At 40.9% G+C, this 23,726-nt stretch overlaps 1 protein-coding gene across 1 annotated transcript in view; it reads left to right on the top strand.

Moving 5' to 3' along the window:
* aacs (acetoacetyl-CoA synthetase) overlaps positions 1 to 20,433 on the top strand; it is a 54,600-nt gene extending 34,167 nt beyond the window's left edge. Inside the window, exons 11-18 of the mRNA XM_033620207.2 lie at positions 4,775 to 4,839; positions 9,943 to 10,065; positions 15,851 to 15,964; positions 16,875 to 17,000; positions 18,415 to 18,484; positions 18,940 to 18,998; positions 19,454 to 19,656; positions 19,780 to 20,433. Coding sequence (XP_033476098.1) covers positions 4,775 to 4,839; positions 9,943 to 10,065; positions 15,851 to 15,964; positions 16,875 to 17,000; positions 18,415 to 18,484; positions 18,940 to 18,998; positions 19,454 to 19,656; positions 19,780 to 19,917 — 898 coding nt within the window. The 3' untranslated portion in view covers positions 19,918 to 20,433. The remainder of the gene's footprint in view (positions 1 to 4,774; positions 4,840 to 9,942; positions 10,066 to 15,850; positions 15,965 to 16,874; positions 17,001 to 18,414; positions 18,485 to 18,939; positions 18,999 to 19,453; positions 19,657 to 19,779) is intronic.
* The last annotated feature ends 3,293 nt before the right edge of the window (positions 20,434 to 23,726 follow it).

Genomic DNA, 23,726 nt, shown 5'->3' with positions numbered 1-23,726 from the left:
TTTGGGTTGAATCGATACCGTACTTATAGCGTAAGGTCTGCTTCTAAGTAGAGCCTACTCCACAGCCTGTAGCCAGAAATGTAACTACATGTCACAGCTACGCAGACCTCCTGTCTATTTTTGTACGCTGAAACCATTTCCCTCAGTGAAATAAAGCTTTTATTTACTTTAATTTCACAGATAAGAAACAATAAATTGTGACAATAATAAAGCCTCCACAAAAATAGCATTTTAAGTCTTGTGTGTGATTTATCCTGGCTTCATATAAGGGGAGGAAATCTCCGCTCATCACAAGGCTAACTAATACAATGTAAAATGCCATAGGCTTGTGCTAATGTTAGCATGTTATTTTTGTTTGGAAAATGTGTTTAGTATAAGACAGTTGTTTTGTCAGTGAACCCTGTGAGTTGTAGTGGAGCCGAATTTTGTAACGTTAAATGTTGTTGTTGTCCCTGGCTTCATATGAGTCAAGGAAAAGTCCGCTAGCTGCTAGGCCATAAAATGCCATAGACTTTTGCTAGAAACAGTAGCATGTTGTATTTGTGGGAAAATGTGTCCAGCAAAAGACAAATGCTTTGTCTGTGAATGCTGTGAGTTATAGTGAAGCTGATTTGTGAACTCACAGAAACCCCGCAGCCAACTAGTGGTTTGGAGGTGTAGTTGCAGAGTAACACAGACACAGCACCACACAAGTATAAATGCTCACAACAGTGTAGGCCACGTGTGTAGGCTACAGCGTCGGCTCTGCGTGCGTAACGCACAAGTATAAATCCTGTTTAACATGCATGACAAAGCTGTACTGCAAAATGCCATGCCCTGCATACAGAAAAAGCAAAAGTTAGAAGTGTTTTATACATACATTTTTCAAAAAGACTTTGAAGAATCTTGCAAGAATTGTTTGCTTTTGAAGGAGATGTATAATGTTTTGCTGGTTAGATGTAAAGTTTTGTGGTTATTGTGTAGGGTTTTGCAAAGTAAGTTTCAAAGATATTGCCTAAACAATCGGGAAAAAAGTAATATCAGAGAAAAAGTTGTGGATATGAGGCCTAGAAATTGGGCACAGAAGTGTATATAACAAGATTTGGGCAGATTTAGGAACTCCCATGGTGTCCATCCCTTTAATATCTCTTGGTGTATTTGGCCATTATGGGCAATGTTGCAAATCAATGAGTGGGACAAGGCACAATGTATTTTTATGATTTTTTGCATCACTGTGATAAATTACCTTGATTTCTCCCATTATCTTATTGTTGGATTAGCGAAACACAAGTCTGGTTAATCTGCAGTGTCCATTAACAGTTTCTCAGGCAGTCGAGATTTGGATTCAGTCAATAAGATAATAAGATTTTATCATATTAGAAAGGGGACGAATGATGAGGCATGCAGAGGCAGTGTTTAGAAGAGGTGTGTGTATGTGTCCACATGTATTAGGCCCGTGCACGTATAAATAGCTTCATTCCATCTGAAGTATTACTGCTTTGGACCTTTGCCCTTTCACCCTGTATAACCCCCACTCCTTCCCTCACCCGATCAACAACCTCTATTACCACCAATTGATCCCAACATCTGAGAGCAAATCACACCTTTTACTGCAAACCAATTCCTGCTTATTGACCAATCCTGCATCAGACACTTGTTTGTGTCTCAGATTCTTTTTTGATCTCCTTCTTTTTTTCTTTTTTGACTGACAGACATGGTTACCGAAGTGATAGAAGGCAATTTGATTGATTTGATGTCAACAAAAATAGCTTGAAAAGACAGGAAGACACAGACTGAGACACCAACACACCCTTCCACAGAGGCAGACTTAAAAAGGCCCTTTGTTTTAGAATTAAAACTGCAGGGGAACACAGAAGTGACGTTTTGTCACTTTCTTGCTTTCCACATGTTGTCCAACTGTTGTCAGCTGTCAGGATACCTTCCATTCACACAGAAGAAAGACACTTTCCCAAATCATTTCATTTCAGGGTTGTTGTGTGCCAACATCCTGCCAATACATTCTCCTCTGAACTATTTCCTTGTGGAGCATTTACAAAGAAGACATTTTGTCCTGTTATGCTAGACTGACCATTATTTTGTTTGACTCTTTTTTTGTTTGTTTGTTCAGTTGAAAGTCAATTCCCAATCAGTTTGTTTCTTATTTTTCCTTATCTATCCACGAAGGGTTGACTGAGCACACAAGCTCTGTTTCAGCATCACCTTGCTTTACATTTACACAGTGACACACACTCCTCTCCTGGGAGCTCGCTAGTACAACGGAGCTACTGAGCAGCTCCACTGGAGCAGATGGGATTAAGGGCAAAGGCTGCTCAGTAACTGTTGCTCTTTTTTTTATATTTTCACATTGAGCACGCAGACATTGAAATTATGCCTTGCAGAGATTCAGCGCAACAACTGGAGTGTTGTCAGTTTAGCTGAACACTGAAGTCACGCTTGCATCAGGTCATTCATTCATGTTTCACCATCACTGCCTCATTCGTCAGCTGGATTGTAAAATCCAGACATATTTATACAGTTGTATAAAGCCTTTATAATGCTCTATTACTCTGCCAATACAGGCCAGTTGCTGATGCAGCCAGTTTCTTTTTTTATTAAAGGGTTTGTTCTCCTGGGCCAAATTCTTCCCTTCTACCCCATTGAGAAAATTTAAAGGAAAACTTCACCCCCACTAAATGACCATTTATATATCAATTACTTACCCTGTGTCACGTTGAATCACGGAAAAAATGTTTTCCCCATGTCTCTCACAAATGAAGAATCCAAAAACTGATAATGTTTTTGAAGAAATAAGGGGTCATAGGGGATCCACTTCCACAGACTCTCACAACTCGTGCAGAATAATCCAAGTCTCATTTATCCAGTCTTATGCCCAGTGCTTCCCAAACAGACAGCCCTTTCTGACAGGGAACTAAACGGTAAACTGAAATGTATCTATGCTTTTTCCAAAGCCAGACACCATTGACAAAAAAGTAATTTTACCTCATTGAACATGGGAGTTTCTGGTCTACACCAGCCTTGATAGGTTGGTTTGTTTGTGTTATTCTGTGACTTTGGTAAATCCAAAGTTGCTCTCTAAGGGTGCATTCACACCTGCCCTGTTTGGTTCGGTTCAGTCGAACTCAAAACAACCACTTACATATGAACCTTGGTGCGGTTCGTTTGTGGTGAGAACATGTTTCGACCTGGATCTGAACCAACTGCAGTCACATGACACATTGTTTGGGTTAAACATGAGCATGTTACAGTCCTGGAGGATTATTAATGTGCACCTCCTCCTGTACTGCCTTAATATGCACATTCAGCACATCCAGTGCATCAAAACATTGTTTTCTAGTTGGAGCCGTGCCTCGTTTTCAAACTGTATGGTTTGACTAAAATGAACAATGACAGCAATATAGTCCACGATGAGCAGTGCTAAAATCAACCTGCGTAGTTGTCCCTCCATTGTGACATTAGAAAGTGTCACATTTATCTTGCAAGTGTACTCTTCTTCAACGTTTTTCCCACATGGAAATTCTGACCAATCAAGAGCAGCTTTCTCACGCAAGGTATTTGATCTGGTCACCTTGTAAATGCTGCCTTGAGAACACGAACCAACTCTAGGCAATTATAAAACTTTCTAACAAAATTAGTCCCTGATGATACACCTTGAGAAATGAGGCTTGAATTATACTGCACGAGTTGTGTGAGAGTTTGTAAATGGATGTTTCGAAATAGTGTTACTGATGCCTATGACTTAAATTGGTCAAGAATTTTCTGGTGTCACAATTCAACATAACTCAGGAAATCACATGAAATCTAAATGTATAACAACCCACCATATATCACCCTTGAATTTAGTGTATACTAAATTAAACTAAATTTCACTCTCTTGTCCACTGACCACCACTAATTATTCCACAAATTTCCCTAGCCAGCTACAGTAGAAGGCTCTGATGTGACATCACATCCCAAGACACACTTAAGAAGTCGGTTTACTTGTGCAGAGCTGTGTGCAAGCTGAGGACAGTGTGGTGCATCTGCTGCAAAGGTGTGGCACAATCATGACAGGGTGGGACACTTTAAAATTCTACAATTGTGTTTTTGTTGGCTGGTGGAAGATGTGTTTTCTCGTTCTCATTTGGCAGACAATGGTTGAAGTTAGAGCCATGATGACACAAGGCCACAACAACAAGTCACCCAACCCTCCTCCAATATGTCATAGTATTCATCACCATCCTGATGAAGACAAGATAGTCAGAAACATTTGGGAAATAAAGTGTGGTGTGTTGGAAAAGAGCTGTGTGACTTGTTTAATTTTGGTGGGACACAATCTCGAATTCCCAGCGCAAAAACAATGATTAAGGATCATGATGTCACACAGTTCGTCAGCCTGTCTGTCCATCCAATTATCTGTCCAACACTTTGGTCTTGAGCATGATATCTCAAAAATGATTGGCCAGATTGCCATGAAATTTGGCAATGTTCAAAGCACCCCAGAGGATGATTCATAATGTTTGCTAATTTGGTTCTGTTGTTAAAAGTTTCTGCTGTCACAATGCAGAACACAATACATGTAGTACGTAGGAGGGCTTTTGCAACGGCTGTCATTGTTGGCAACGCTGACGCAGATTCTGTTTTTCCCGAAATAATGGACTTCATCTTCTAAAGTTGATTAATGTTTTTGTCTTTTTGTAATGTTTGAAGAGAATGCTTCACTGATCCTTCCATATTAGTATGCTTAAAAATCTAATTTCCGTCTTTTTCTTCTTGCCTCTGTCTATCTTCCCCCCAGCATCACCATCTTTGGTACCGGGGCCAAGTGGCTGTCTGTGCTGCAGGAGAGGAACCTGAAACCCTGTGAGTGGTGGTCCCAGACACAAACGCGTACACACCTGCACAAGCATGAACACAGACATCCAGAGACACACATGGATGCACACAGATAACAAGCAGAAACCCAGAGAGGAATGCATTCACCTACACACACATAAACACACATCTACTCTCTGAGAACAGAACCTGGAACAATAAAAGCAGATGGACACAATAATCATTATAATAGTTGTGCTGTTTGACTCTAAATGCCATTTACTGCATAAATCAACAGTTTGCCCCGTGTTCTGGTGTTTGACACTGAAGTGAATGGATAAAAGTGCTGTTGTAATAATTCATATGAGTCACGGATAGGACCAACTAATTGCTTTTAGTGTCACAGCTCTCCAGAGACAGAACCAGGTCTCTAGACATAATCAGAGTTGTGTCTGTGCTTATTAGCCTTCCTGCTCACCTTTATACGTGCTGTTCTCTTTTTGATATTTCCGAGACAAAAAAAAAAAATGCCAGTTTAGAAGTGCATGCGAAAATTATTGCAGCTCTGCTGCACTCTTTTGCAAAGGTACATACCGTATTGTAATAGAACAAAGCACTTGGCAATTTTTCCAAATTGTTAGGCTCCAATCATTAATTTGGCGTAAATTCAATCCATCAAGCAGTGCTCATTTTAATGATATTTCTACTTTAATACCGTGTTCACGGGTAATGGTGGTGCAGCTCTTTTGGTGGGTAAAAGACAAAGTAGAATTGAATTACATAAGCTGACATTTGGTTTACATAATTATATATCAAAGCTTCTGCTCTTTTGTTTCTCATCTTCTTTGTGTCCTCGTCATCTCCTCATCTCAACTCTTAAATTGTTCTCCTCTTCTTCATGTGATTACCACTTATAAGTAATGCAAAGGGTTCAGCTGTTTCCTACTTGGCCTTATATTTCCTTACTTTCCACATTCTCTTACCACGTACCTCCTCTCCTCTCCTCTCCTCTCCTCTCCTCTCCCTTTCTCCTCTCCTCGCATCGTCACATCCTCTCTGCCTTCTCCTCTCCTCTCCTCCCCTCCCTTCTCGTCTCCTCTGCCTTCTTCTCTCATCTCTTCTTCTGACCTTTCCTTTTTCCTTTCCTTTCCTTTCTTTTCCTTTCCTTTCCTTTCCTTTCTTTTCCTTTCCTTTCCTTTCCTCTCCTCTCCTCTCCTCTCCTCCCCTCCCTTCTCCTCTCCTCAGCCCTCTTCTCTGCTCACCTCTCCTCTGCCATCTTACCTCATTTCTTCTTCCTTTCCTTTCCTTTCCTTTCCTTTCATCTCCTCTCCTCCCCTGCCTTCTCCTCTCCTCTGCCTTCTTCTCTCCTCACCTTTCTTCTGCCTTCTTACCTCCTTTCCTTTCCTTTCCTTTCCTTTCCTCTCCTTTACTTTCCTTCACTTCCCTTCCATCTCCTCTCCTCTCCACACCTCTCCATGCATCTCCTCTGCCTTCTCCTCTCCTCCCTTCTCTCCTCCCCTTCCCTTTCCTCCTCTCCTCTCCCTCCTTTTTCCTCTCTTCTGCCTTCTTCTCTCATATCTTCTCCTCTCCACACCTCTCCTTTCATCTCCTCTGCCTTCTCCTCTCCTCCCCCTTCTCATCTCCTCTGCCTTCTTCTCTCATCTCTTCTTCTGTCCTTTCCTTTCTTTTCCTTTCCTTTCCTTTCCTTTCCTTTCCTTTCCTTTCCTTTCCTTTCATCTCTTCTCCTCTCCTCCCCTCTCTTATCCTCTCCTCTCCTCTCCTCTCCAAAATTACATTAGCACTTATAACTGATGTTTATTGCATAAACAGTTGCTGTGTGTCTCAGTTCCCAGTGCGGCGTTCTAATCACCACAAATCTTTATTCATGGGGCTTTGTGTGTCTTTCTGTCTGCAACTTGTAAATTAGCTGCGCACATTCCCAATTTTGTGGCTAAACAGGAAGGCACGAAAAACAAAATGTTTCTCTCTCTGTCTGACTCTCTCTGTCTCTGCTCCACCCCGCTCAGTCAGCCAGCCACTTGATCCATTTGGCTCTGTGTGTGTATGTTTGGATGCTTATTAGAGAAAGAGGGCATGGCAGAGGGAGAGGTGTATATCTGTGTGTGTTTGCACATGTGTGTTTGTGTATGCAAGCATGCCTCCAGTAGGCTGGGAAGCGTAGGGGGAGCCTCTTCGCTGGCTGCCCCAGTGGAGGGGCCCTTTTCCCTGGGCTGACATTTGGACTGGACACCTGGAGGCATGGTGGGGGGTAGCAGGAGTTCCCACTGTGTGTGTGGGTGTGTGTCTGTGTGTCTGTGTGTGTTTTTATGCAGTGAGGGTCGGTTGCTGGAAGCTCATTAGTTTGCAGGGCATTATTGGCTTGTGGATTGGGCGTGTGTGTGTGTGACAGAGCGTGTGCACGCATGGGCCTTGGGGACGGAGGCTAAAGGTGTGTGTGTTGTAGTACATGCAAGCTCATATGCTGTGAGTCACATCAGGGTAGCAAACTGCAATAACACAACATGTAGGGGTGCGTGGAGCTACAGCTGTGAACAGATGCAGGCTCATGTTGAAATTATGTGTGTTTGTGTGTGTGTTTTTTCATTTAGACAAAAAAAAGAGAGTAAAAAAATGACCAAACTTTTGACGCCAGTTGTTGGTACTTGCTAAAGGACATTTTGGTCAGTACTCAAAAAGCACATTTGAAAATGTTTTCATGTACAATAATGTACAGTAGGGATGTTCGTAACAACTTATTTCTCTGACGTCTGACGGCAAGTTTAAACTTAAAAAAGTTGACTTGTCTGAAAAGTAAAATAACTCTCAGAAAACAGCCAGAATTGAGCACAATTTAATGTATAAAGTTAAATATTGTCCAAAAAAATATTGTATATATTATAAGAGACATTTAAAGTCATTGATCACATTTTCCAATAACCAAATCCTTTTAAATGCCACTAAAATGTGTGGCACTTTGGAAACTCACTTAAACAAAGTCAACAAATAACCTTTAATCCCTGTCTATTTAACACCCCAATCCAACTCAATTCAATAACAGAACACACACTCATGCGAATCTCTCATGCACCCAAAAAATGACAACCCAGGCACCTCTTTTGTTCAGCATAGCGAAAAGACATCCAGCAGGCACCAGTATGTGAAGGCTCAGACATACTTTCTTGTTCTGGTAACACACATATGAGTTTGAGAGCTTGCACATGTGTATGTGAAAGACAGAGTGCCACTGATGATCAGGTCTCGCTTGCCACTCAAGACTCCTGTTATCCTCTGGATATCTTCATAATAAGTTTAACCGACTAATGTTTCTGGTGCCAGCTAGCAAGGGCAGCATTGTTACTTTGACTAGTCGACTTATTGCGGACATCCCTAATATACAGTACTTCTAATTATATAAACTGTGTATTATATATGTAAGCAATTTCTGATTAAATCTTTTGTCTCGTTAAGGCATTATGTTTTTGGGTTGTCCTTCAATCCGTCCAGTTCTTGTGAAAACAGGGTCTCAACAACGCCTTGAGGGGATCTCTTCAAATTTGGGACAAACATCCACTCCAATTCAACAATGAACTGCTTAGGATTTCGTGGTCAAAGGTCAATGTTACCGTGAACATGCATCCATTTCGTTCACATCAATGCCATATCTCAAGAAGAACTCAAGGGAATTATCTTCAAATTTGGGACAAACATCCACTTGGACTCAGCACTGAACTGCATAGATTTTGGTAGTTAAAGGTCAAGGTCACACTTACATTGTCTGTCTCATTCTTGTGAACGCAATATCTCAAGAGCAACTTTTTCAAATTTGGCACAAATGTCCACTTGGACTTAACAAAGAAGTGATTAGATTTTGGTGGACAAAGGTCGCTGTGACCTTGCATCTATTTCATTGACGTCAGTGCGATATCCTCAAGGGAAATTCTACACATTGGACTGGAAATAAGCTTCCTCTTTTCTTGAGATCTGTTACCGATTTCAGCAGCTTCACTACTTCTTTATATTCACATCTCAGAACAACTTGTTCATGTTTTTAAAATGTCGTACTGTAAAATGCTATGTAACTATTCAAGGTCACTGTATCCAATTTGAATTTTCTTGTACAACAGCTGAGGGCAGGGGGTGTGGGTGGTAGATGGTGAGCAAGATGTCTGTATCTGTGTATTTGTGGTACATGTTTGTCATGTAATGCAGTTTTCTCTGTGTTTTCGTTGTGTATTTCAAATCCAAATTCAAATTTTGGACAAACGCCCACTTGGACTCTGTAACGGACTGGTTAGAGTTTAGTGGTCAGTGGTCAAAGGTCAGGGTCACTTTGACCTTGTTTGTCTTATTCTTGTGAACAGGGTATCTCAAGAACACCTCAAGGAAATTTATTCAAATTTGGCACAAACATCCACTTGGACTTAATGATGAACTGATTAGAATTTGGTGGTCAAAGGTCAAGGTTACTGTGACCTTGCATCTGTTTTATTCTCTAGAACACAATATCTCAAGAAAACCTTCAGGGAATTTCTTCAAATTTGGCACAAATGTCCACTTGGACTTAATGATGAACTGATTAAGATTTGCTGGTCAAATGTCAAAGTAACAGTGACCTTGTGTTTGTTTCACTTTCTAGAACCCAGTATCTCAAGAATGCCTTCAGGGAATTTCCTGAAATTTGTCACAAATGTCCACTTGGACTTAATAATTAATTGATTAGAATTTGTTGGGTCAAAGGTCAAGGTTACTGTGACCTTACCAAACATGTTTTTGGCCTAACTCAAGACTTAGTTTGCTGATCGACAGAGTTTTTCACAAATGTCTAAAAGGATAAAATGATGAAGTGATGACATTTTATATCCAAAAGGTTAAAGGTCAACTTCACTGTGACATCATAGCACTCTACAAAAACACTTTTCTGGCCATCACTCTGGAACTGAAGGAGAGACATTTGGTTAAATACTGAATGGTGACTCTACTTTTTGGTGCCCACCTTGAAATCCTGCTGATTGTATACTTCTTCTGTGCTGCTTAGGGAACCGTGTGTGAAGCATCCATGTTTTTACAGACATGGATGTAAACTGTGAGTGCAACTTGACCGGTTCGCAGAGACATTTTAAAAAAATTTTCTTGTGTCTTTTTCTCCCCCAGCGGAAACACACAACCTCCAGTCTCTCCACACCATCCTGTCCACTGGATCTCCTCTCAAACCTCAGAGCTACGACTACGTCTACCGCTGCATCAAGAGCAATGTGCTGCTGGGCTCCATCTCAGGTGACTGACGAATACAGACGTGAAACATACGGTCATTTTTCTGATACTTTATTCCATCTAAGGGTGCGAATAGCAGCAACTTTTCTAAAAGTTGTTTTGTATCTTACATTAACATTGGCGGCTACACACATAAATGCAAAATAAAGCAACAAAGCATCTGTGACACAAAAGGGCTGACACACACAAAGAGAAAAAAAAAATTGTATAGAACTGTACATTCTCCTCACCACCCACAATGCCACCACACACACTCACACACACAAACACAGGCCCTCTCAGCCCATTGTTATGTTGACAGGACAATAGAATGCTATCTGTCTCTCTCTCTGAGCCCTGAAACGTTTAACATTTAGCACAGCCTGGGTGACTGACGTATTACGGACACACACGTTTAGCAGCAGCTTTGAGCGTCACACATGCACAGACTGAATGACAACCTTGATAGGTGTAGCATATAGCCATAGATGCATACACAAACACACACTTGCACACAATGACCTGCAGGCAGACGGATTGGATGCACAAGCGTCGACGGAAATGTCACCAAGAGAGAGAAGAAGAGAGGGGCAAAATGAGCTGAGTGACTCATTGATTGGCGTCTATATATTTTATTTATAAGTTATTTTTGTTGTCATAACATCATCCTTGCCTCCACGTGTCTCTGCACAGACTTTAAAGCTGTGTGTCAGACTCTATCGACAGAATTGGTAATTTTACCTCACTGAAAACAGGAGCTGCTGGTCTGCCTCGATCAGTTTGTTTTCATTATTGGTGAGTCCAAACTAACCCTTTAAAACACCAGAGTCAGACGATAACAAAAACAAACAACTGATCAAGCAAGCTGTAGACCAGCAGCTCACGTGTTCAGTGAGGTAAAATTAAAAAAAAAGTTTCCTATTATTTTTTTAAGTCACTTTAATGCGCCACCTGACCTGCCATCTCAGGAACCTTTCATTAAAGGCAGGTGTGCTAAAGTGAGTGTGGGGTGTGGAAGACACTATTGGGTTACAGTCTTTAACCGCTGCCTATTTGGTTAGTCTTAGTTTTTTATTGTTTGATGAAGTCGTTTAATATCCCAATGATTTCATCTTTGTTTTTGTAAAGGCCTGTTTTTTTAAGAAATGTTTGTTTGGGATTTTTAATCGTGACAGTCGAGTCAGTTAGTTCATAGCATCATCTTGCAACTCATACTCATTCATACATCCTGCAAATCAATTAACTTTTAAACAAACCGAAGCACCCTAGATCATCGATCAGTGAGTAAAACTAAACCAAAGACAGTGAGTTCATCATATCTCCCATGATGGCATCTGTTGGTAGCTATTTTTTAACTCATTTGGAAGCCGCAATAAATAGTTTTGGTCATTACCCCTGTTTATCATAATTATGTTTTACTTACCAAGAGAATTGGGAACATGATGACAACGTAAACAAGAAGTCCAATAAGGAAAGAAACAAGAACAGTCTAATCATATCTTTACTCAGTTTAGCTAAATATGTGTGACAAAGAAAAGAAAGATAAAACATAAAATCTTTACCTAAAGTGCCTGTTGTAAACATGAATCACAGTTTACCGTTTGACTTCCTGTTTTAGATTTGACTGCACTTACCAAAGTACGTACCATAGCTGTGAGCAAACACAGTTTCCAGCGCTATAATGGGGTAACTTTGGCTATTCTATTTTCCTTCCAAAAAAAGCGATGTAGTTATTATGGTTAAACTGTTGACTTTTTTCAGTCTGTCTGGTCATTTCACCGCTCATTTTATTTTGTACACCGCAAGGCTGAATTTATTGAAATTGCAATATGGACTAGTGCAATATCCAAACGCAGGAGGCACAATATTTGTGTATGACAAAATATGGGTCAAAATACCATTCAAAATAAAGCTGCAGAGATGTCCCAGCCTACAAATTGTATTCTGCAGACTTCAGAAAAATGTATTGTTTGGTACACATCCTTGCAAAGAAATAATGCGTAATTACTTTCATATATATTTTTCAGTGAAAATGAGAATATTGATGCAAAAATAAACATGCCCTACAATATACTGAATCATATTTAAATTGCAATATGAGTCAAAATTATCAGATTTTTTTTTTTCTCAGGTCTCAGCAGTTGTATTGACAAATACAGTATCATCATCAATAATAAAGAGGATGTCCAAAATTTTAAAAATGGAGACCCAAGTTGTAAGAAATTGGAATTATCCTTTTGAGATTCTTTTTTTTTTTAGATTTAAGGGACTAAATCTGTGTGTGTGTGTGATCACGTTTGTGTGTCTGTGTGTGTATTCCTCAGAACAGCAGGTCCTGCCCCATCACTTTTCCTCCTTGTCGCCAAGGGCAACAGCAGGCTCCAACCCTGTTGGCTGCCAACCGACCTAACCTTGACCCCCGAGGTCAATACTCACTCTGCGCATGTGTGTGTGTGTGTGTGTTCTTAGGATTTATCACAGCATATGGGGCTGACTGGTGGTCACGGTGACATATGTGATGGGCCCCTTTGCCGATTTCACCCTGTGCTACTGTGTGTGAGTTTGTGCCGTGTGAATGTGTCTGCGAACATGTGTGTGAGTCAATGTGAATATTTTTATACATACATTTCAGGATGCGTGTGCGTGTGCGTGTGTGTGATACTGTCAGCAGGGAAGTCAGAACCCCGCTGCGCCTCGTTGGGGGATTTTAACACTTTCACTGCTGGATTTCCTCCATCCTAATATACCTCCGTCTGACTGCCCATATGGCACTCCTCTACTTCTCTTTTTGCTCCCTCTCTTCTCTCCTCTTCTTTTCTCCTCTCTCCTTTTCTCAGTAGGATAAAAAAAGTTGAAAACGCCTCATCTTTGTTTTTATTTTTCTTCAGTTGTGTGTTTGAGTTCACTGTGTTTGCGTGTGCACATGTGTCTGCACAAGTATTAGATGTGTGTTAGCGAAGTCTTCCTGTTGCTTTCATGATGTGTATTCTTTTTATAATTCATTTTTGAATATATGAACGCTTGCGTAGGTTAGCTTGTTGTTTTTTTTTGTGTCTCAGTTGGTGGCTCTGTCTGACCCCAAACTGTGCCAGAGGATGTTCAAAGCACTCAAACCTACACAAATGAAAGCAGCCTCACACACACACACACACACAAATATATACACACAAACTGGGGAGTTCAAAAAATATTTTTCTTCACTGTTCAGAATAGTCAGTGCTGTTAGAAACATCAGATCAGTGTGACAAGGTACCCTCTTGTGTATACACGCACAATACTCACACACACACACACACACACACACACACACACACACACACACACACACACACACGCACACTAAATGGCTGATGATGGAAGGCATCCTAAGAAAGCTGCAGTGGCTTTTGGCTTAAAATATACTTGTGTGTGTGTGTGTGTGTGTTTTTGTTTTTGTGTGTGTACTCGCCCATTAAAACGAGTGTAATAATAAAATAATTGCGTGTCTTCCCACTATAAGTGTGTGTGTTTAATCAGAAGACAAAGTTTCCACTTCCTCCTGGGAGCCAATTAAAGCTCAATAAAGAGCCTGGCAGAGAGAGAGAGAGAGAGAGAGAGAGAGAGAAACAAAGAGAGGGAACGAGTGTGAGGAACAGAAAGAAAAGCAAGAGGGAAGGAAGGAGCGGTGGAAGGGCAGAGAGCAGTTGAGAGGAAGCGAACAAGATGGATGGATGGAGTCTATGATACAGAGAGGGAACGAAACAGGGAGGTAGAGATGAAACAATGGGAAGGGAGATGAATAGAAGGTGTCAGAAATAGTAGATGATTGGAAGGTAGAAAGAGACAAATGGATGGTGCGGCAGAGGAAGAGTGTGTGTATGTGTGTGTGTGCGTGTTCATGACAGTTTTAAGGATGTACTCCAACAGTGTATAACTCCTATATAGGTCAATGGAGGTGGAGCAGGGCACTAACACCACCAGTTTGTGTCATAATGCGAAATTGATACCATTACTAAGTTAAGTAATGTCTCAGGTTAGTTGTCACTGTGATGCTTTACTTATTTACTTAATCATACAGATTAGTAAACAACCATAAACACTTCATCTTTATTAAACTTGAAGCCACATTGTTTTTTTTTGCCACTAGGGGGCAGAATAATCCCACAGCCAGCATGGTATTACCTTAGTAGTGTGAAAACATGTATTTATTACCAGTTTTGATGACTTTTATCAACAGTTTGCAAAAACAATTTAGTGGTTACAGTCTTGAAAATGTGTAAAAGGTGATTTGCTGATTGTTGCTGTTTTCATGGTGTATGTTATTTAAAGTTTACTCTTGCTGGAATGAAACAACTAAAGGCTAGTTCACATTACACGATTTTCACCCTGCAAAATGCGTCACAGAGATCGTAATCTTTTGAGTGTTCATACCTGGTGAGGTGTGTTACTGTCATCGGGAGTCTCGCCAACTGCGTTACGACCTGTGTGTGCACACCACAAGATTTCTCCACCGAGCCCTCGCCGACAGAGCCCCAGATAGTGTGGTGACGTCACCAAACTTGGAGATGACACATCGTAAAGGCATGGATACTTCCCAGTGTTGAATCAGATCTGCTTCCAGGGCCTGGGTCCAAACACAATGCGCTCCCCGTGATCCTGTGGACGCTGCCATTGTTGTTGTTGCTTGCTGGCTTGTCAGTGTTGCCAGATCTTGGGAGAGAAACAAGCAACCAGGGCTATGGAAACAAGCCCAAAAGAAGCGACTATCATGCGTTTAAATAACTTATTAGACAGATATATACAGAGAAAGGTGACGTACGTTTGGTGAGCAAGCCCAAATAAGCAACTCCACTTTAGAAACAAGCCCAAAAAACCGCAACCTTTGACTATCAATATTTGTAAGTGACTTTACAAAAAAACAAGCCCAAAGTCGTGGCTAAGAAGCAGACCTGGCAACCCTGCGGCTTGTCTCACATTTCTTCCGTCCTCCTGCGTGCTGACATGGGACGTATCCTGCCTCTCATTGGCTGATGCTCTTCTCCAGTTTTCTAGCATGCCAGATATCCAGTCCTAGTCGCAAACGAGGGGGTGACTTGCTTGTAGGCTTGTTCACACATGAGCACTGGTCGTGGCAGACTATCTGCCTCCGACCCAAGGTGGCTCTCAAGATCCTCTGCGACGTCCAAATCGCGGTGAAAATCGTGTAATGTGAACTAGGCTTAATAAGTGATGACTAATAGGCATTCAATGGACAAACAATAAATTAACAGATTTGCAGCAATATCCATTGTTTGCCTACCCCTGTAGTGTGGGTTGTCCATTAATTGTTTAAGTTGGTTGGTGCAAGATTCACACAGAGTGCCCGACCTTGCGTTTTCCACGGCATGTGTACGACCCCGTAAACCTGTATTCTTTCTATTAGCCAGCAGGGGGCGATACTACTGGATGCAAAAAGAAGCGATATTGTATAGAAGTCTGTAAAAATGAATTTATTATGTGTGTGTATTATGTGTTATGGCTCCAAATGAACGAGATAGTTACGGCCCAAATGCCAATTTTTAGCTGCTTGTCTGCAGTTTAGTGCCGGGCAGGTCATGTAAAGTCGTTTTATTGGACTTGACCCGTTTTAAAAACATCTTGTGGTGTTAAAGAGAGCAGCTAACAATCCTCCCTGCTACCACCGCCTTAAAATCTTAAAAAATTAACTAACAGAGACCAGAAAGCTTCATAAAGGTGCAGAGTTCCCTTCAAGATGACATGTTTTATTTCAGACCATCAACCAACTAAATCTCTCCCTCTGTGTCTGTTTTTCTCTCATCTCTCTGCCCAGGCGGCACTGACATAGTGTCATGTTTCATGGGTCAGAACCCAACAGTTCCAGTGTATCGGGGCGAGATCCAAACAAGAAACCTTGGCATGGCTGTGGAAGCCTGGAGTCTTGACGGTAAGAGAGTGTGTATGTGTGTGTGAGTGTGTGTGCATGTTCAGAATGGCTCAGAAATGGAATATCATTGCTTTTTATTTCTTTTTAGTCAAAATTCTGTCAAGGGATTTATTGAGCAGTCTATATTGAAATCAGAGTCTAGGGATCACATAGAGGTTGTGAGGAAGTTGCTAGTTTGAATCCTAGGAGGGACTGGGAAAATATTAATGAGGAAAATTAATCAGTTTACAAACCGTTGAGATGCCCTTGAGCAAACTTCCCATCTGCTTCGGGAGCTGCTCGGTAGCCAGCAGAACAAAACTGTAGTTATACTTGGTTGCTCCCATATGCCAGTGTACCTGAATGCATTGGCATGGATTTGAAGGTAGCCATTGCTGAAACATTGAGAGAGTAATTGTTGAACTGTCCCTGGGTAAATACAGGTAAAACAGGCACTATTTTTTTCATTAACAATCCAAACAAAAAAGAAAGATTTTTATCTTGCTGGGAGTCTTCAAAGCCCTCTATGTTTTTCTCATTGATTTTAGTCCCTTGTTCCCCAGCTCCCGATCCCTGCTGCAGGCTGTACTGGCGTGTCTCCACCACCTCAAAGGAGAGTGGATTGAGGGATAATTTAAAGGCAGTTTTGTAGGAAGAGTTTGGGATTATATTAGTCGGTCTCTAAGCCTATAACACCGTCCTGAGGGAGGAGGTGAGGTCTGTGTGAAACCACACACTAAAGTGTATCAGGTTCTCTGAGTGTGGGATATATAACCAGGTGATTTTTTTTTTTTTTTTTGGTCTGAAAATGATTTAGATGTGTGTGAGTGTGTTTGTGTTCGTAGGTTTGTGTCCAAGTGTATGTGTGTTTTGGCAAAGTATATCCACTAAAGTTTTTGTTCTTGTGAAATGTGTGTGTGTCTGTGGACAGGTAAGCCTGTATGGGGAGAGAGCGGGGAGCTAGTGTGCTTGAAACCAATCCCCTGCCAGCCAACACACTTCTGGAATGACGAGAATGGGGGCAAATACCACAAAGCATACTTTTCTACATATCCTGGTAAGTATAGGAACACCCAATTCGGATGTTATCAGCCCATTAAATGGCTGTTATTTGTAGTTTTAAGCCTCGTAGATATGGGTTCGAAAGGGCCTGCCACAACTGCTATTAGGCTCAAAGGCCATTATATTAAATGTCCATTTGCATATTAAATGTTGTGAAACAGTCGCCATTTTATCAGGTTTTACTTTCACTTTAGTTAGGTTTAAGGCACAATAACTGTGTTTACAGGTTTAGGAAAAACATATCACAATAGGCCAATTAAAAAATGTTTCTGATTAAAATATTTAACACTGACTTTGGTTTGGAAACCCAGCTTTCCTGGGTGAAAGTTCTGTGTCTATTTGACCAATCCACCATCTCTCCCTCCCAACTACTCACCTGACACGTACTTTCTCGCTATTTTGACTACATCAGCTGACTTCCTCCTTTACTCCTGTCATAAATATTATGGTCATGAGAGGTCGCTGCCTAACAATAAACACAAACAGTCGTGTCATGGCCTGATGATAGGCTTCTGAACCCATTTTTATGAGGCTAAAAAGAACTGATAATGACCATCTAATGGTCTGATAACACCCGAACCAGCTGACAGACGCAAATACAAACTTACATACAGTATACATATACACAAAACACTTGTATGATATAATCAGTCCACCCAGGATTTTGAATTCTGTGCAACCTTGCAATTTCAGTCACCACAACTTTACTGTAAATTTGACTAATTAAAATGGTAAAAAAAAATCAGTCTACAATGTCATCGTAGAGCTGTGTGCGTCCTATTGATTTGCTCAGCCCGTCTCTCTGTGTTTATCATGGGCTGGGGCTTTGCACCTGGGACAGTCACACACAGTGACAGGGCTAACCGTTAGCAACATAAAGCTAACATTACCCAACGGTTATTAACAGGTTTAACGACAGAGTTGAGCCATTTCAGTGTGTGATTAACGGCTAACCCTGCTGGGAGCCCTCTTCCAAAGTGGCAAAATATGAACAGTAGTGATGAGATGATATTGTGCTGTTAGCTCCTTTTAATCAGACAGAGCAGGAGGAGAGCCTCTCATGGGAACAGCCCTTCAGCACTGCTTCAAATGACATTAACAGCTGATCGGCAACCCCCCTGATCACAAATAGATTCAGATACTGTGGGCAACACCGAATGCTCATAATAATACGCTCCAAATCAGAGATATCCTCGCAAGTATTTTTTGCAATTTTCACATGCTCCTACAATTTCATTGCAAGAAAACGCCTATAAACCTGCAATGAATCAGGTATTTCAGGCTGCAACAAGAAATGTTTTCAGTTCTCAACAGATTTTTCTCTGCATCTGTTTGTGTTTATTCATTGGTTGTTTTTTTATGTTTGTTTTCACTGCATGTTTTTCTATCACCATATTCTTTTTCTCCAGGGGTGTGGGCCCATGGAGACTACTGTAAAATCAACGCAAAGACAGGAGGCATTGTCATGCTGGGCAGAAGGTCAGCCATTAACAGTTCTACTCAGGGGAGATTTTTGAATGTTGAAATAATAATGGTTTCATTACTGTAGTTTTAATTGATTAATTTATTTAGATTACTGTGCACGTGGACAGATTAAAATGGCCTACTGTTTCACTCAGAAAGCTCAGCTTGTACCACCTCTTGAGCTGCTTTATGGCACCAAATAAGATTTCTTTAAGTTAAAAAAAGACCAAAAAAAAATTAAGTTCTCCAGGGTACATGAAAATAAACTGAAAATATGGAAATGTACATGCACTGAAACAAATAAATAGACAAACATATAGTTTCCATATTCAAACATTTAAAGAAAGAAACAATCACTTGCTCTCAGGAACTGACATTGTTTCCATATGCTGGTAGACTTTCTGTGACACGACAGCTTTTCAATGACAGACGCTTGAGTTTTGGATCTTGAACTTGTGTTTGTTCTGCAGTGATGGTACACTGAACCCCAACGGAGTCCGATTTGGCAGCTCTGAGATCTACAACATTGGTAAGTCTTCACATTACAGGTGGAGGTGCAGGTGTGGGTGTAAGAAAGGCTGAAATGATGAAAGGACACAGCAAAGCGTTTTTGTGAGCTCAAATTGAGTCATGGTCCTTTTTATGCTGGTGAGAAAAATATTGTTTGTTCACTTGTTATTATTTGTGAAGCCAACAGAATGTAGCAGAAGCACATTTTCTTCTGAGTGTTGACACCAGGAATGTATTGTTTCTCTGCCAAGTTTGGAAGTTGCAAAGTGGTGAAACATTTTTCTCTGTTCTTGCCAAAACTCTTACAACACTCCATTTCTTCTTGTTCTCTGTTCTTCTAATCCTTGCTCCATGACTCTCTTCACCTCTCACCTCCTCTTCTCTCCTCGCCTCTCATCTGCTCTCCTCATTTTTTTGTTTTGTCTCCTTGTCCTCTACTCTGACCTCTTCTCTACTCTCCTCTCCTCGCTGCAGTGGAGGCATTCGAGGATGTGACAGACAGTCTCTGCGTTCCTCAGTACAATGCCGATGGAGAGGAGCGCGTTATTTTGTTCTTAAAAATGGCACCCGGTAAGCCCTTCAGTCCGGAGCTGGTGGCAAAGATTAAAGGAGCCATTAGAAAAGCCCTGTCTGCCCGACACGTCCCTGCTCTGCTGCTGGAGACCAGAGACATTCCTGTAAGAGAAATATGAATATCAATCAGATATGAGTAAACCTGTCAGATTATCCTGTCACAGTGGTTTCAAGTGTAAAAGTTAGTTCTATTTTGAATGACAGCTCTTTTCTTCATCCCTTTGCAGTACACCATCAGCGGGAAGAAGGTGGAGGTGGCTGTGAAGCAGGTGATTGCCGGCCGGGAGGTGGCGCAAAGAGGAGCTTTCTCCAACCCTGATTCGCTGGACCTCTACAAGAACATTCCTGAACTGCAGAACTATTAGAGATGAGCTGGAGAGAGGACCACCTCAGAAGATCTTAGTTTTTAAATTAACTTTATTCAAATTTACAGGAACAGGGAGATGTGCAAGGTGCATTACAGGGGTAGTTTACAAAAGCCCCATTCGCACAGGACTAGTTATACCTGGGGACCTCGAGCAATTTGTAGTAATTGCGGAGGTGGTTTGTGATCTTAATCCCTTGCAAATCTGCCATGTCCGTAGTTTGTCAAGAAAAAATTCGACTTTACGTTATCGAATCTCACTAAACACAGAGGTCATGTAGAAATACTAGTCCCGTGTGAATTGGCATTGGGTGACTTGGGATTTATTTGTCTTTTCTGCCTCTTTCCTGGTTGAAAATTATGAAGGCTGTGTTGGCAAATATAAATGAATGTTTTGAAAGCGTTTTGGCCGAAGGAGGCTGATCTTGCTACACAGCATGGACACCCATTGACAGAAAGTGAAGCTTAAATCCATCAGAAGAGAGAAAACTCAAAAGATGACTCACATTTTAAAGGACAGGAAAAAGAGGTTAACATGGTGTATCTCTGCTAGTGGTGCTGTGTAGGTTTTCTGTGTTGTGTAGAGCAGTGGTTCCCAACTGGTCCAGCCATGGGGTCCAGATTTCTCCATAGTCATCAGTTCAAGGTCCACACAGTTAAAGATATTTAGCGTCATACTTGCGTTTGGCCATGTGGTCGAGCTAGTTTGCTGTCTCTGTCAATAGCTATGAACTCTGCGGGAAACAGCACTTTGAAATAAAAGATCTGTGCCACAAATTCACCATACTTAAAGATAAAGTGTGTTTTTTACAACTTTGACACGTTAGTGAGTCACTTGCGGCCCGTTGAGAATGGACCCATGACCCACTTTTGGGTCACGACCCATCAGTTGGGAACCACTGGAGTAGAGTGTAGTCACAAATGACTGTGTGCATCATATTTAGGGGGATATGTCAGCAAATGTGAGAGAAATACAGACTTTGCTTATCCTGTGTTAATGTGCGGCACGAAACACAGGCTTTTGGGGAAGGGGTAATTATTAAAATCACGAGGTCCCCTGTTTATACTAGTCCCAAGCGAATACGGTTAAAGGCACCTTTGTTCAGAGCATATAAAAGGAAAAGACTGTGTACGTCAAAATAATACAAAAATTGTATAAATAATATGTAAATATAATAATAAGTGTTTGGTATGAGGCAGACAAGAGACTTTAAAAATGTGTTGCTCCATCGGCTAGCTTTCAGTCATGTGATCAAGCAGCTGCTCTCAGTGAATGTTGAACTGGATTCAGCTTTGGGTATAATATGATGTGCACAGCAGCGCTTGTGAATAAGCTCACGCTCTGAAGTCACCAATAATGGAGAAGTGTAATTCAGCATCAAGCGCTTTGCTTTGGCTTCACAGTCTGATCGCTATCAGCCAGTGAAGAACCATATCTCTCTGTGTCACCTGCTTTAACATCAGCGTCGCCTCTGAGTGTGTCCCAGAATTGAAAATCTGTGGGAGTGTGCAGACAAACACACAACACAAACACCTGGGATTAACACCTCAGTTCCGACTCGTATCATTGTTACAATATGTGGCGGGTATTGCTTTATCAAATGTGTATATATTTGAATATATATTTTTTGGACTGTGAAATTACGTTAACATTCTAATTATGCATTTAAAGATAGTGACCCAGACCTGTTAACCAAAGTCAGTCTCGGATGAAGAGGGTTGTAGTTTGGATAAATGAAGAAGATAAAACTTACTGAACTTCTACCAACCTAAAACGTTTTTGATCTCTTGTGTATTACATGCTCAAATCCTAACAATCGACTTTGTAACCATTGACTCTTATTGCATTCCACCCAAGATATCAAGGCATGAATTGATGAAGCTCTACAAGCGAAAGTTTTTCATTGGCCGTCATTTATCCAGCTAAACGAGTCAGTAAAGGTCAAGTGTGATCTGAAACTGAGCAAAGGTTCATTTCACCACAGAAGCCTGTATTTATTCGTTCCATGTCTGTGTTCCATGTTCATGTGTCATGACTCTAAGACAAATGTGTCTCTTCAAATAGTTACAGCCTGTTTCTGTTTTTTGTCACGAGTAGCAATACTGAGCAACATGGGTGTATGATAGCAAAAATCACCTGGGTTTCAATTCCTGTTGGAGAAAAAAAAAACGGACCTGAAAGTGTAACAATAACAGATATAAATGTCAGAGATGCATTTGATCTTTGGGGCTGCAGAAAGTATTTTATACTGATTTTTGTGGTTGTGGCTTGTTGTGGTTTTAAGGATTCTTCTTATCTGGCATTTGTTTCAGTCTTTGTCACTTGTTTCAGATTGTTTAAAGGTTTGAATGTATGCAAGTCAACTGGAAAATTCTGAAGTTCATCTTTAACTTCATTTTCACTGCTTAGATTTAATATATTTCTTCTTTAAAGGTACCCTGTGAAATTTTTGACCACTTCCCTTCCTGCCAATAGTGTCGCACTATTCCACTGATTGACAGGTGGCAGTAAATTGCCAAGAAAAGTAGCAATGCACCAGCAAAATGCAAGGACGTGGAAAAGTGCTAGCTAGCAAATACAGTTGTAAACAATGCAGGGTTCAAATGAAAATAAATCAGACTTTCTAATGCCTCATGAGGGTTTTTAGGCCTTAATGCTTTTTGGTGAGAAACACTGATGTAAACACACAACTTTACTGTTTTTGGAAGAAAACTTCACAGGGTTCCTTTAAAGGGACAGTTCACACCAAAATCAAAAAATACATAGTTGTCTTCTTATCTGTGTTGCTGTGTATTAATTTAGATTGTTCTGGTGTGAGATGCCGAGTGTTGGAGATGTCTGCCTTCTGTCGCGTATAAGGAAACTAGCTGGCACCCGCTAAAAATGCCAAAAAATACATTTGATTGTATTGCCACAGAAGGAAGAGTGCATCTACTCATGGATGAGAGGCTTATGCTCATGTTAACATTAATGGCGTTCTCCTCGGCTGAGCTGTAATGTTAGCTAGCTTACTTGTGCTACCTGAGCTAGCAGTAGATGCACTCTTCCTTCTGCACAGTGATTCGGTTGGTGGGTGTAGTTTAGTAGAAAGAAAATAGTCCCCACATGAAAATGCTCACAACAAGGTCTGTGGATTATGTTGAGTAACCAGGTCATAATTTCTGCAAAGAGACATTGCTGTTAAGTTTTTCAAATGTATTTTTTGTCGCTTTGAGCACCACAAGCCGAGTTCCATCTAGTTCCATTACATTCAAGAGAAAACAGAGCGATATCTCAAACGCTCGGCAACTCACACCAAAACAATCTAGACTGATAAATGCCACAACAGGTAAGAAGATTAATATGTATTTCTGGTTTTGGGGTGAACTGTCCCTTTAAAGTCTCAAAGACACATAGCTCTCTGTTAAAGAGACAGGGATCATAATTAGATAACTGTACACTTTGCACTTTAGTACTGTATACTGTGTGTGGCATTGTTCAAAATGAAACCTAGTGAAACATGACAGATCTACTGTTTCATTCTGTTGTATGCATGCAGGTCAGTTATTCTTCTGCACCAAACGTTTCTTATAATAGGCCAAGAGTTTGCAATCATGATTCTGGGTGTGTCACATGTAAACAATAAGTTGGTTGTTTTTGGTTCTACAATGTAATTTTTATGTATTTTGGTGTCGCAAGAAAGTTTATTGAATCAGATGTGTGTCTTTCTACAGTCGCTTATTTGCTCTTTTACACGACAGCATGCTGATAATGGTCATTGTCAAGTTAATGTTGCAAGTTGACAGGGCAGTGAATGGATGTGAACTAAT

The sequence above is a fragment of the Epinephelus lanceolatus genome, chromosome 9 (assembly GCF_041903045.1).
Source record: "Epinephelus lanceolatus isolate andai-2023 chromosome 9, ASM4190304v1, whole genome shotgun sequence".
NCBI lineage: Eukaryota > Metazoa > Chordata > Actinopteri > Perciformes > Serranidae > Epinephelus > Epinephelus lanceolatus.
Note: the sequence above shows the minus strand (reverse complement) of the source record. Positions and strands in the feature narration are given on the sequence as shown.